Source organism: Phalaenopsis equestris, unplaced genomic scaffold, assembly GCF_001263595.1.
Source record: "Phalaenopsis equestris unplaced genomic scaffold, ASM126359v1 Scaffold000347, whole genome shotgun sequence".
NCBI lineage: Eukaryota > Viridiplantae > Streptophyta > Magnoliopsida > Asparagales > Orchidaceae > Phalaenopsis > Phalaenopsis equestris.
Genome location: NW_018164789.1, coordinates 1,076,767 through 1,091,435, shown reverse-complemented (window position 1 = coordinate 1,091,435; position 14,669 = coordinate 1,076,767). Strand labels below are relative to the sequence as shown.

General features: G+C 35.0%; 1 protein-coding gene across 3 annotated transcripts in view; it reads right to left on the bottom strand.

Annotated features, from left to right (window-relative positions):
* The window catches only part of LOC110026033 (fatty-acid-binding protein 2), a 19,491-nt gene extending 8,226 nt beyond the window's left edge, over nucleotides 1–11,265 (bottom strand). Inside the window, exons 1-3 of one of the 3 annotated variants that reach the window (XM_020726784.1) lie at nucleotides 11,078–11,265; nucleotides 3,103–3,710; nucleotides 2,671–2,899 (exon numbers count right to left, since the gene is read on the bottom strand). In XM_020726784.1, the coding sequence (XP_020582443.1) occupies nucleotides 2,671–2,899; nucleotides 3,103–3,596 (723 nt within the window). In that variant the 5' untranslated portion in view covers nucleotides 3,597–3,710; nucleotides 11,078–11,265. The remainder of the gene's footprint in view (nucleotides 1–2,670; nucleotides 2,900–3,102; nucleotides 3,711–11,077) is intronic. The other 2 variants (XM_020726783.1, XM_020726782.1) reach the window with 2 other exon arrangements.
* Between the last annotated feature and the right edge of the window lie 3,404 nt (nucleotides 11,266–14,669).

Below are 14,669 nucleotides of genomic sequence, written 5' to 3'. Positions count from 1 at the left end.
ACCCGTAGTAACCAAAGTATCATCCATAAAACTCCCGAGCTCTAGTAGATCTTCATTCTTTTTCTTCCTCCTGGAAGTGTAAACATGTCATTCCTCCTCCGAAGAATCCGCCTGATGGGGTAGAGCTAAAGCAGAAGGTTCTACCCACAATAGGTTCTACAATATGTGAAGTATGAGTTGTCACTACACCGGATACTTCTTGAAGAAGTGGAGCTGCGAGGCTCTCCTGATTATCAGTCCGAACACTATCATTTATAGATAATAGTCCATCAGTATTATTTTGTATGGAGTTTGTAGGTGTCAGCATCGCATCACTTGCAGTAACAGTAACAGCTGTCTCATAGGGGGGTCCTCAGGTGCAACAAACACCTCCTGTCTGGTATATCTTCCTCAGGTGGAACTAAAATGTCCACAGCAGTGGAGTTAGACCCATTCTTATTCACTTCAACCTTAGATTTCAAATTAGGATGAAATTTGTGGCATTTAGCAAGGATATGACCAAACATCTTACAATGGGTACAATATGGGGGTTTGTGTTCCATGACGATTTGTTGCCAATATCCATTATGGTTGTGTCCAACCAGACTTCAGTAACATCAGATAAAGTAATATCCATTTCCACAAGTATTTTGGCCACCGAGGGTCTGATTAGGTTGAAAGTAGGCAGATCTAGTTTCAAAGGATCCCCAAAAATGACCCCAATAGAGTAGAGAACCTGATGATGAAAAAAATGCAGCTTGAGACCAGGTAAACTAAACCATACCGGTACAGTGGGAGTTTCATGATTTTGGTCAAATTAGAAGACCACTTGAGTAACTTCATTGATTTACCTTTGATATTAAGATATTTCTTAGAGAAAATTCTGGTGTAGACTTCAACCACTGTTAGTTGGATCAACACATGTCTCATATCCATGAGTCGCACTTTCCACTTGTCTGCTAGCTTAAGATCATCAACTCTCTTTCTAATAACATCAATAAGAGGGTGCCCCCACTGAAATTTTTCAATAAGAGCAAACTTGAATTTTTCCGTCATGGTAGAAATTTCTGATTCAAAGAAAAAGATTGTTGTTTTTCCATCTTTCCTACTTTCCTTCTTAATAAAAGTACAACCATTTGTGCCCTCACGAGATTCCTAATAACTTGAGGGGAATCCCACTGCAGATTCTACCTGAGGGTTACCCAATTCGTGGGCAAATGGGAACTTTGTCCGACTCAACCAAACAAGAAGGAAAAGCCATCAGAGCAAGGAGAGCTGTCTGCGTTGAGCTACAGTGAAGAACAGTGAATGACAAGCGGGTCTGTCACAGATGTGCCAGAGGCAGAGCCGAGCAGAAGACGCGTCGAGCGGCTCTGTCAGAAGCAAATGCGTCGAGCGGCTCTGTCAAAAGACAAACGGATGAGTGGCTATGTCAGAAGCGAACGCGTCGAGCAGAAGCGAAAGCGTCATCGTCGAGACACAGACGAAGGCCGACGAGCGCAAGCCGACGAAGACAAGTGCGAGCCGATGAAGGAGAAAGGAGCGGAAGCTTCGAGCAACAAAATCAATGGCGATCGCCATTCAAAACCCTAGCACAATAGTCGTCCGCCATTCTTCGAAAGATTATGTAGAGGCTATGATACGAACCCCTGGCCACCCTCATATGCCTAACTACTCCATCTCGCGTTGCATGACAGATGTAGCAATGACAACAAGTTGGAATGAGAGAAATGGCAGGCTGAGCGGCTGAAACAAAAGAAAACAATCGGGAACAACTGTTAGGGGTGGTGGCAGTGAGCGGGAATGACATCTACAGTGGAGGGGAAGACAACAAAGGGAGGGTCGTCCAGAGGCTTCAGTAGTAAGGGGGGTGGTTGAATAGCTGAGACAGGCAGCTGGAATGAGTTGCAACAAGGTGATAGGTGGCTGGAAAGGATGATAGTAGGTGGAGGAGGTGATGGCTGGTAGGTAGAGTTGCAAGAAGACAACATTAGTGCTGACTGGTGGTTTCGACAACAAGGAAAGGCGGCGGTAGTAGCGAAGGGAGGGTTGCAAAGGATGGGAAATCGGGATAAATTTCTTGACGGGATCAAACTATAGTTGGAGAACCATTTGATCTTTGGGAGATGGTTACCACCTCAAACGAATTACAGTCAGAGCACCTTCTCGCCTTCGGTTTACAACCCTAGAAGTGGAACACTAAAAGTTGATGGTTGTGCTAAACAAAACATATGTAAAATTGTCAACTTAAATCACAAAAACAATATAGCAAATAGGATAATTAGGAGTAGCCCAAAAGGACTAGTCGACTCAGCGTAAAAAAAAAACATGGACAGATTACAGGAGCAGCTTCCAACGCGGAGCTTCCCACATCACGCATCAATCACGGGATTTATGCGTCCCTCCCGCATCATGAAGTATAATGACTGAAAAAAACTTATAATTTTCAAATAAAAAAATTTTAAATTATAACACAAAAATTGATTACTAGATAAGGTAAAGTAATTCAAATGTCAAGGTCAATTTTATTAATAGTGCAAACATTCCAATAACTGTTTATCAAATATCAAATATCACAAATGGAATAAAACAGGTGACCAGCTGCCCATGGGTGGTTGAATAGCATATGTGAGTTGCCAGAAGAAATAAGTACAGAAATTAAAATAGTACAATATTAGGGCACATAACCACCTCTGCAGTGAGATTAGAAGTAACCTCGCCAGATAAAGGTTTGTCCAGAACTGTTGGAAATGAAATCCCAGTTTTTGGTTCAACTGCATCTCTAGACAAAGTTCTGCCTGGTATAATGCACGTGTCACAAACTTGGTTGCCTTCCTCTTTGTTTTGTAAAAACACATGTTCACCAATCTGATCACCAACCATTCCAAGCTGGATGGAGTCCGATAGCACTTTTGCCGACCTTCCAAAAACAGAAAGAAAATCAGATGTTCCCGTAGTGGGAAACCTTGCACAAAATCTTTCAGCGAATACAACCCATGGAAAAAAATACATATAGCACAATAGATATGAAAAGCCTAAAGGTTTTATTTGCACAGAGTTAAAGGAGACTACAGAATATTGTATAGAAATCTTGCTAGATGAACCATGAAGAAGAACACTTACAGATTTTCGAAAGGAGGTACAAGAGCAGCAGCTAATGACAGCACAGGAAAAGCTTGGCATGATCCAAATTCTTTCCATAGCCTAGTAGCTGTTGAATTAGCAAACTTGGAAAAGACAAATGGAATTACAGAATGCAAATCTGCCCCAGAAAAAAAGGGCAATATCTTTATTTTGTTAGTCCTAGCAATATGTTTAATTTCAGAACAAGCTTTATGATTTTTAATATTTGATCCTCGTGAGATGCTTCTTAAAATTTTACGACCTCTACCGGGATTTGAACAGGTTGATAACCAGATAAACAGTGCCCCCGCAAACTTGGAAATACAATTGAATGCTTCTTGAAGAGCTCCACTTCCAGAAATGACTAAATGGTTGGAATTGAGCAATGAGAAATCCACAAGTGAACATAAATGTGATAAATAATTAACCCCAAATCCATTTAACACATTGGAATCCATTGAAAATATATGAGGGTTTCCATCATCAAAATTCATATCACGAAAAAGCAAGCAGCTGCTGCAAATGAGTTTTTCTTATAGTCAGAAAAGTCCTTGAGCAATCTGTTCTAGCTGACAAATTATTCTCTCCACAAGAATATCAAAATGTGCCTGCCAAAAAAGAAAACAAATGAGGTTCATGATAATATAAAGTGTATAAAATGGAGAGCATTAAAATGTTCATGCTTAAAATTATGAAAAACTTATTACTACAGTATTTTGAAATAATAAAAGGTCTTGAGAATATCAAAAATGCCGCTCTTTTTGTAATCATTACAAGTGGATGAAGTGCATATAGCATTCATGTTGAATCCGAAATTGTCTATGGATAACATCAAAACTATACTAACAAGAATGGAGAAAGATCAAGAGAAAAAATAAGAGAGAGAGAGAGAGAGAAAGAGCTTAGGAAGAAAAACTCTATGATTTGCATTAGTTGTCAGAAAGTACAGACTTATGTTCTTGAGTAAACCAAACTGAGTTAGAATGTGCCAGGCTCATCTCATGATCCTTATTTATAGGAACAAGTCAATGTCAATGCTATAGGAAATGGTACATTTAAGTAATACACAGAATTACATTGTAATGCTTAACAAAGCAGCTTGTAAAAATGAATAGGTCTACCTAACATGTTATTATGTAATTACATCAATAACTGCAACTGAACAATGTCGATCTTTGAGGAAAAGACTGCCTTGCCTATAGCAAATTCATTATACGCCTCGCAAGTACTTTACGGAATAGCAATTAGCTATAGATGTTAAGGCAAATCAACAGGCTAAGTTCATGGCTTAGTCCATAAGTCTCCACATTGAGTATAATTCTTATTTTAATCAACTTCAATATTGTTCAGAGACAAGTTCAAGTGTCAAATAAAGAGGTCAAGTACTAAGTAGATATGTTCAGTAGCCTTCTAATGAGTACCAACTTGACCCCTAAGTTGACCGGAGTGACTTTGGGTAATTTTCCGATTCTTCTATCTCTTCGAAGTGACCAGGAAAGAACAAGAGAGCTACAACAATAACAACAAGTGTTTAGCCAACTAAGTAAGGTCAGCTAAATGAATACTTTTTCTCCAATGTGTCCCATTAAGTAAAGAACAAGAGACTAAAATTTTAAAATTTATCTTGAGGAGATGGTACATTGGTTGTGATCAACTACAAAGCATTGAAAGCTATGTGACAACAAATTCATCTCCAAAGCAAATAAAAAACAAAGTGCAAAAAGGCTCCTCAAAAAATAAAGTGCATGGAAGCTATGTGACAACAAATTCATCTCCAAAGTGATCATTCAGCTGAATCTTGCAATGAAATAATCTAATTAACTATCAGCAACTTTTAAGTGCAACTCAAAAGGTTGGTACCGAAAATGTTTGCACAAATAAAATAAAAATGGCATTTGAAAGTAAATGTTAATTAATAAACTCTAAATAAAATAAAAAACTTCAAATAAAAATTTTGCTAAAACTATTGATTTTCTTTACAAATAAAAGTGCTAATTATTAACCCGTAAAGATTCTCAGAATAACTTTTTAAAAAAACAAACTATAACTAAGTTTCTTTGAATTGAGCAATTGATCCACTCCTGCTTGGGAAGAAGGCCGCTCACATAGTCGCTAGTGAGGGGCAGTCGAAGGCCGCTCACATAGTCGCTGGTGAGAGCCTGACAGCCACAATAGTTTTTTGGTTTTATTTGAAAATACAAAGGTGTGAATGTTAAGAAGCAAGTTGTGAAGATACGAAGTTTTATATTATGAAATGATCTACACCTCCGAATCTGAACGACGGCAGCGCATAGTGCTCCATGCAATCGGTACAATTCCCCAACTCGTTGTGCGTGCAAGGATGTGAATCAGACTCCGTAGCTTCACACCGCATCGCTTCAAGAGAGCACTTAAATGTTCGATTTTAATAAATCTAACCACTTATAGAATTAAAAGTAAACAGTTAGACCAAAGGGTATACAGTAGATCTACATTAGGGCGAATGTTTACATCGAAGATAAGCCTGACATATGGCTGCAGCTTATGTGAATGCTAGAGTTATATTGGAGCAAATTTTTTAAATTGAACGCACCATTTTGAAGATTAATCCATATTTTTTCTGTGTTGGTAAAAAATAACCTTTCATCAAGATTCTATTGATAAGTTTATTTTAACCTGAACGACTTTCATGTTCTCCTGAACGAACTCTAAAATGTTGGCATTTTCATTCTTACATACACATTTGAGGCGGTGGAACTAACAAACTTTCTAAATAATTCTCCATCAATAAGAAAATATTAGATAGCTTTCATTTTAAATATGCTATGATCTTTTGGAGAGTGGGTTAAGATTTTTCTAAAGGTCAAATATTCAATAAAAAGATTGATCCAGATTCGTGTGTCTTACCAATGCATTAATTCTGCTTCGTTAATGCTCGAAAAAGTAAGTCCAAAACTAGTCATCTATGCTAATGTTCATTCTTTGAAAGGAAGTCAATGAGTTGACTGAATTTTCTAGGCATTCGCTCTAGTAAAAAATATCAAATATGTCCATTTTAATTTTGACTTTGAGTGTACATTGTTGCATAACCTCTCCTCTTGCCACGTACTCCCCATTCACCTAATTTATTATGAGTAGATAGCCAGAAAAGACAATTGAATACTTTATCCATATGCGCAGCGCAAAATAAAATAAAATAAAACAAAATAAAATAAAATAACCCTACAAGAAATGTCTCATATTTGGCTTGATTACTATAACTTGAAAATAAATTTTTATTGCATAGATAAATATAATGCCTACTGAGATTTTTAATATTATTCAAATTCCAACTTCTTGGATTTCAAAGGCATTATCAATATAAAGAGGTAAGAGTAAATCATTTTCAGTACCAATTTAATTTCAAAATCAGGCTAGAAAATCAATTAATGACTACTACACCTTGATGGTAGTCAAAGTGTAAGAAACCGAGAATTCATTTAGTTCCATTGACCATTTCAGAAGCCGCTTTGAGGAATCTAGTTTTGACACTTGCCTTCAATAGATGAACTGAGGTGAATTGAATATGTGTAAAAACAAGGGAGAAATAACACAACAATAATGACTAAGTCAAGGCCAAATTCTCCATGATTAAATATCTCAATTCAGCTTCTTCAAAAATTTTATAACATAATAAATTGATCATTATTTTTCTCTCTTTCATAATAAAAAACAAATGCTAATATAATGTTCCCCTACTCTCAGATATAGCATCAATTCATCGCCAAGTTAGAGAGTTTTGGAGTACATGTGGAGAGAAAACATGGATTTAAAGTGCTTAGTACTTTTAAGAACTATGAAGAATTGTGCGCACTTATCTCTAAACTTTGAGATGAAATAGATTAAGCTCATGATTATTCTATATGTCGCTAAAGTTATTGTACTATCTTCAATGGTAGCATCTCCAAGATAGATATCACTTTATCCGGATCTATTTTGATTATCTCAGGGGTTAGAAGGAAATACTGACTTTACCTTTACATTTCAATGTATTCAAATGCATGTTGTACTTCTTCAGAGTTATTTAGCTAGGAAACCTTGAATGCATTGAGCCAAAGTTTTGTTCTTTACCAGCAAGTCATTAACATAAACTTCAATGATCTAATCTATTTGCTCTTTGAAAATGCAATCAATCGTTCTTTGGCATATTTCTCTTGCATTATCAAATAAAATGGCTTGATTTTGTAGGGTACAGTCAATAGCATTTATAAATATTGTCTTTATACAATCGATTGGATACATTTTTATTTGATGATAGTCCGAAAACATATCATGACTGCTCTTCATTGGAAAACTGATTGTGGAGTCAACCAAATGCAATGATTCTTGGAAGAGGATAGCCGTCTTCAACATAGACCGAGTTTATATTAGTAAAATCTATACACATTCTCCATTTCTCATTTGATTTATGGATCACCGCCACATTCAAAATTTGATTCAAGTACCACACTTCTAGGATAAAACCCAACTCTTAACTTTCGAACATCACAACAAATCAATACATCCAAAGTAGCAATGACTTACTAAATTTTCATTCTATTGGCCTCAGATTTATCGAAATTGAGTCTATAACATGTAATGTTAAAATTTTTGTAGCTGACTTGGCAAAAGCTTTATCATTTGAGCAAATAATGTTGATTAGTTCTTGTTGCTTTGGGTCAAATGAGCTGTGGATTTTGACTGCACAAGTTTGATCTTCTTTTGAAATGACAGCTTCCTTAACTGCCTAGGAGGTCTCAAGCAAATGCTTCTCTAAACATCAAGTCACCAAACCTCCCACTGAATATTTTCCAAAGCTTTCAAATAGCATAGTCCTGATTGAAATAAATTTCCTAGGATAGTGACAATTCGTCCTAATGCTGGAAATTTTACAATGACATGAAAGTTGAAACTACCACTTTAAAGGTGTCGAAGGGCATATAATCAAAAAAGTCAAAGCAAGTTATCGAATGTTTGATTATAACGAAGTCAATCCAAGTATTTGTTCTCCCCGAGTGCTTAGCAATGTGATTACTTCTTATATTTCCATGTGTCAACCATAGAAATCGTAAAATGTCTTAGCAGTGCCGCATAAACTTAGGAAATCAAGATTCTTTTTTTCCAAAAAATATTTTTAAATATTTTAATAGAACTTTTATTGCCAATCAACATGCTATCAATTTGACAGTTAATGATAAAGGTCGTGATGATTCTTGCATCGTTATAGTAATATTTTTAATAGCAATTTTCATCCACAGATCTATCAGCATCATTAAGAGAAATTGGCAGTGACTTCATTGCAAGAAACCTTCGCGTTGATGCTATGTTAACCTCTCCTAAATGAATTATTTCAGATTAACCTACCGTGAAGCTCTAGCTCCCGTCCCACCAAAAATCGATGATACCACTCCAATGATGTGTATTGCTTGTGTGGAAGCTAGTTCATATTGCTCCCTTATAGGCATTTTGCCGACATGCTTCCCAAATACAACTAGGATGAACTCATTTAGCTTCTCAATTTGATAAATTCTATCACCAAATCACAAAGTTGTCAACTAACTTTTGTATCATGACCTTGATTTCTGTGAAAAATATAATATTATGATGGGCCTTTGGAATTAGCACCATCCCTCATCAATGATGATCACCAAAACGGATCCTCACTGCAGATGTGATCCATTATTTCTGCTAGAGACACTCAACAGAGTAATAACCAAGAACTATCAAGGTGGCCGTGGCAATTCCTTTTTTCCAAGATAAAAATTTATTATATTTTGCAGTCGCCTCAGAGGGTGGAAGTCTACTATGAAACCATTTTTGTGAGGTGTCATGACTTCTTAACCAACTTGTTCCAATTACTTCTTGACTAACTTCCTCAGTTCATAGAAAGCCATCTCAAATTCCTATCGTCCAAAAGTCAAGTTGCCATGATAATGAAACATTTAATATGATATTGTACTCTTCTACATTTCTATGACTGTTAACAAGTTCTAGCAACTTGACTTTCTTCTCTATAAAAAAAAATTGAAAAAGTATAAAAAAGGACCTCTCAGACGCTGAGTCAATGCAACTTAAGGGGTACCACTAGCTTCTAGTATTTAATCTCCATCATATCCAATAGGAAAAAAATTAAAATTCCTAATTGACTACCATTGCTATGGATTCCTATCTAGTGGCATAGGTGCTTATGACAACAACTGGCATAAGAACATGTGGACTCTCAAAAAGCACTATAAAACCAAAGATTACGTAGTCAAAATGAATGCACGAGGAGACACAACTACCACATCTGAACTTGTGGATGCAATGTTTTGGCTTGCAAATAAGGACTAGGAGAGCAATATGCATTTCAACTTAAAATGTAACATGTGAAGCTGAAAGCAATAAATTTTGACGGGAACAAACTTCTGTGCCAACAATATATCTAAGGCAGAGTAGAGAATTTAAGATACAGGCTTATATTTTCTAACTAATAACTATATGGGTGTGCATAAATCAGTTGAAAACATAGAAACTTAACCAATCTTAAACTATTTTGTTGGCTAGTTCAATTTTAACAGAGATTAATGTGATGGTTTTTGATCTATTGTTCAACTACTGCATCTAGAATCAATTAAAACTGATTAAAGTTTTAGGTTTTTAATCTCTATTAAGAATTCAAACCCTTAAACTTTATAAATAAATGTTCTAGTACAATGCATTGGATTTTGGATGGATTCCTCATCCATTCCATAATCAAAATTGCAAGTAGACTGAATTTCAAAGTTCAACAACTACAAAATCTACAATGACAACCAACAAGTAACAACAAGTTTTTATACTACATTATTCCTTTTCCTCTAATGTGTGCTATAGAGTGTCATATTTTCATTTAATTCTAATAAATTAAGATCACATTTTATACAACATGCCCAAGTCTTTTTAGGTCTACTAAACAAGTACAAAATATAGTTGCCAAAGTTTTAACTTTGGCAAAAACAAACTAAACCAAGTTGGTTTCATTTATGGGATAGGTTTGGGTTGAATTAGCTTGTCCACGAGAAGAATGAAAAACAATTAAATTGTCTTGTTTGTTGAATCATAGGTCTGCGCACACTTCATTCATCCATTGCATTAATTTCATAGGCTTCGAATTTTGATATTTGGCAGAGGATTACTTTCCTGCAGGTATTAACTGAATTTTAACGGGATCAAAAAGTAATGCAAGTTCTTATTGTAGTAAACTGAATAAATTATACTGGTGAGTGGTGATATCATCTAAATTTAGAGTCAGAGAGGTGGGAAGGGAGAGAGAGAGAGGGGAATATACGAGGCTATGCTTGTAGAGATGACATCCCTCCCTCCCTCTCTCTCTCTCTCTCTCTCTCTCTCTCTCTCTCTCTGATGAATTCTAAGTAATTATAAGATTCTCCGTTTCCCCAGCTCAACTGAAACTCTTGACTACAAAGAAATTCGAGTAAAATGAAATGAAAAAGAAGTTTACAATCTCAAATCAATGACTTTTTAATCCTAATCAACACGTAAGTTACTTGGATTTCATTTCATTCCTTCAAAACAGAGCCTTATTAGAATCCCTGCCACGTTTTTTTCCGCTTTATTTCCAGGCAAAAACAAAAAAGGAAACATGACCACAACTTATCAAGCAAGTTCTACGTCCAACAGATCCAAAAGTGGGACAGTATTTCCAGATCAACTGAAGCAAGCAACCTCGTCCCCGGAATCAAATTATTGGTAGTGAAAAATGCCGCTAAAGAAGGTCCAACTTTGGCCTAGAACATGCCGCCAAATCCAAAAAAAGAAGAGAGAGACATAGAGAAAAGAAAAAAAACAAATAATCGCAAAGAAGAACATAGGTTTTGCAGGATCTATCCACATTATAATCTACAAAATGCCCAATTCCAAACAGCATCAACAGATCTATGAAAAAACAACAATCAAAAACTTGAAATGAATAAGAAAAAGTTCTTTCAAATCACACCTCCAAACAAGGAACGCCGAAGAGATTACTGCCTGAAGCCGGAATTTGAGCGTAGGGTTTGGCCTCCCTCTCCCTCTCCCTCTCGCGTGAGATCAGACGGAATGGGAAGGAGCGTGCGATCAGACGGAATGGGAAGGAAGCATGCAAGGCGAATAAGAAAGAAGCGTCGGCCGTATTAAATGAATTGAAATGGAAAAGAAATTACTTGCAATTTTTATAGTTAAGAAGGTTTACATGTATACATGAAAAAGTGTTGGGTCATTTGCATTCATGCCACTTAATTCCTATTTATTTACAGATCTAACTCCTGATTTTGTTTTTTCAAACATTTGTCTCCCAAAATGTTCATATCACATTGAAAATAACAAAATATAAGATGCAACTTTTCATGTACAGGTAAGGTGATATGTAAAAAATTTAGAGGTTTAGGTGTTAGATATGTAAATACATAGGAATTGAGTGATATGTAAGCAAATCTCCCAGAAGTGTAATTCACTTCTTAAAGTTAAAATAGTGTTATTTCTTATGTGATGCAGTATATTTGGATCGGCTACATGAATCATTTTTTCTCCATTGCCTCCTATTGAGTGTCAAATTTTCATTTAATTCTAATAGATTAAGATCATTTTTTATATAATATGTCAAAGTATCTTTATTTTTCTTAAAATAATTCAAATCTAAAACATCTACTCTCCTAACCGAATCATCAGATGAACAACGTTTAATGTGACCAAATCATCTAATACAATTTTCTCTTTTTATGCCTGTGACTGGTGCTACACCGGCCATATCACGGGTATATTCATTTCACATTTTGTCTCCAAGTTTCAAGCCACTCATCCACTTCAGTATTCTCATATCAGCAATTCTTAGCTTTGTTTCATGCTTCTCTTTTAAAGGCCAATATTCTACTCCATAGAGCATTGCAGGTTTCGCCATCATCTTGTAAAATTTTACTTTAAATCTGAGTGATGCTTTTCTTTAACACAATAAGATAGCTGCATTCCTCCGCTTCAACCAACCAACTTGAATTCTGCTAACAGCATCCTCATTTATATCATCATCACTTTGAAAAATAAAATCACAATATTTAAAAATTAAAATATTTTAATTTTATTGATCATAAAATTTGGGTGTTGGATATGTAAATATGTAAGAATTACATGGCGCGAATGTAAATTTCCAAAATTTATTATGTTGATCTTCTTCTAATTTTTCAAAATTAGACATAATCATGTGATAAAACCAAATAGATTAAAAAAAAAAAAAATTATGGAATTTATAAGCTAAAAAAAACATGAAATTAAAATTGGTGATGCAATCTTTCTTCTCCAATACGCCGGACGCGTATAATAGTCGGCGGGAACGTGTATCACGTGATCAGTGGGCGGGTGGACGGTCGGCCGAACTATAATGTAGGAGCCAGACGTGAGATCAACCGTCCATTGACTGTTTCAGATTTGATGGCGGGTTCCATGGCCCTTGATCCTTTGCGCCACTGCAACGCGGAATTTGATGCGGGCTTCCTAGCTCGAAATAATGAGAGGAAAACTCTAGGATCATGCTTTGAGATTCGTGAGGCGGTGAAAACTGAAATGCTATGAAAAGCCATGGAGGTGATGAGTACGTGTATCTTCCTATGTTGTGAATTATATGTCGCTTCTTTTGTCCAACTATTGTTGCGTCGGATATTTTTATGCGACAAGACACCATTATTTTGACCACGTTTTGGTTTAGAAAGAAAAGTCAAATAGCACTCTGTCTTTTTATTTTATTTTATTTATTATATATATATATATATATAGGGAAAAATGAGGCTCACACCAAATATTATTCAACAAAAAATTGAGTTCAAAATTCAAAACATTATAACCAGAGGCTTAACTAGTCTTTTTTTTTAGGGAGGTAAATTATCCTAATAAACCCAAGGTAGGAGGGAGCTAGAATAATGAAAGACAAAGTGATATTTAAGAAGGGGAAAATTTGATATTTCAGGAGAGGCAAAAAATTAAATTGTCATATTATATAAGTAAAAATCTGAATTTGACGTAGAGTGATTGCCCCACTAGACCCTAGTTGGGTCCGCCTTCGATTACAACTTCACACAAAACAAAAAGTAAATACCTATAAAGAGAGACGTGAGAAGACAACAAATACTAGAGTAATAATGCTCTGAAAGAGAATAAAAAATAACTAAAACAAATTGCAAAACCAACAACAACCTGATACCCACCATAAGAGGCAGACAACTTCATGAGAGTATATATCAACAATTCATTTCCCCAATGAGCAATATCCAGGAGCATCTCAAATCGAAACATAGAAGTAAGACATTCCATGCAACAACTTCAACATAGAAGTACAACTCACAAAATTAAAAACCAGCTACAAAAAAAATCAACATTCAATTCGAACATCAGCTTGTCCTTAAGAACTGATACCACATCAAGAAGAGGACATCTATGTCATAGTCGAGTTAAAGGACCTTGAAGAGAACAAATGAACAAAGCTAAGAGTCAGAAAGGAAATATGTTTTACAAATCACAAGCTCAAATTACCTACTTATAAAAACCATTAAACCATGTACAATGAATATATTGAAAGAGCATTCAAAATATTCAAAGTACAATTGAATTTTAATGCATGGCTAGAATTCATTATAACAAACCAAAACCAAAATCAAATAAAAAGTTTAAAGTAGATATGTTCTTATATACTAATATTAATACAAAAATATATGTCATATCAATTTAAATCCAAAACAATAACGAGACGCGCGCGCGCACACACACGTGCACAAAAAGTTATATAAGTAAAAAATGAGGATTTTTTCGTAATGAAGATTTTTTCGTCATAAAAAACTTAAGAAGAATAAATGTAAAAAGTAAAATTTATATATTAGATATGTAAATATATAAAAATTAAGTGGCATATTGGGTACCCCGATCTGCTGGTTAGCATCCATGACATAAAACCTCTCAGTCGGGGATTCAAATATCCTCTGACACAATTAGAATTAAGTAGGTTGTACTCAAATTATTAGGCACATTAGGAATGACTCGAAGCTTTAGCCTTCTGATCATTTTCTTAAAATATAAGAATTAAGTGACATGCAGCCTCCTTTGTTAAAAATTATAAATTTATAATTGTTTAATACAAAAATAAATATTAAAAAATATATGGTACATAATTTAGATGGCACCGAGCATATTAAGAATCTATTTGAGACAACTTTAGCCTTTTATAAATGATTATAAAATTATAGTGGAAAAATTAAATTAATATTATAAGTGCTATAATTATAGTTTTCTTTTTTAAAAAATAAAATAGTACATTTCTTATAGCCACAAAAAACAATAATAAAATAATAAAATAATAATAGCCTGACAAAGATTAGACAGCCTTTTTAAACTACATAGAAAATTAAAGCTACCAAAATAAGCCCGAGTCAAAATACAAGTCAAATTCGGCAGAATAAACAAAATGTAATATATTGTCCGAATCATTAAAAAAAAAATTGTTGGTATAGATATAAAATACAAATTTAGGTGCCAGGTATGTAAATACATTAGAATTGAATGGCGTGCATGTA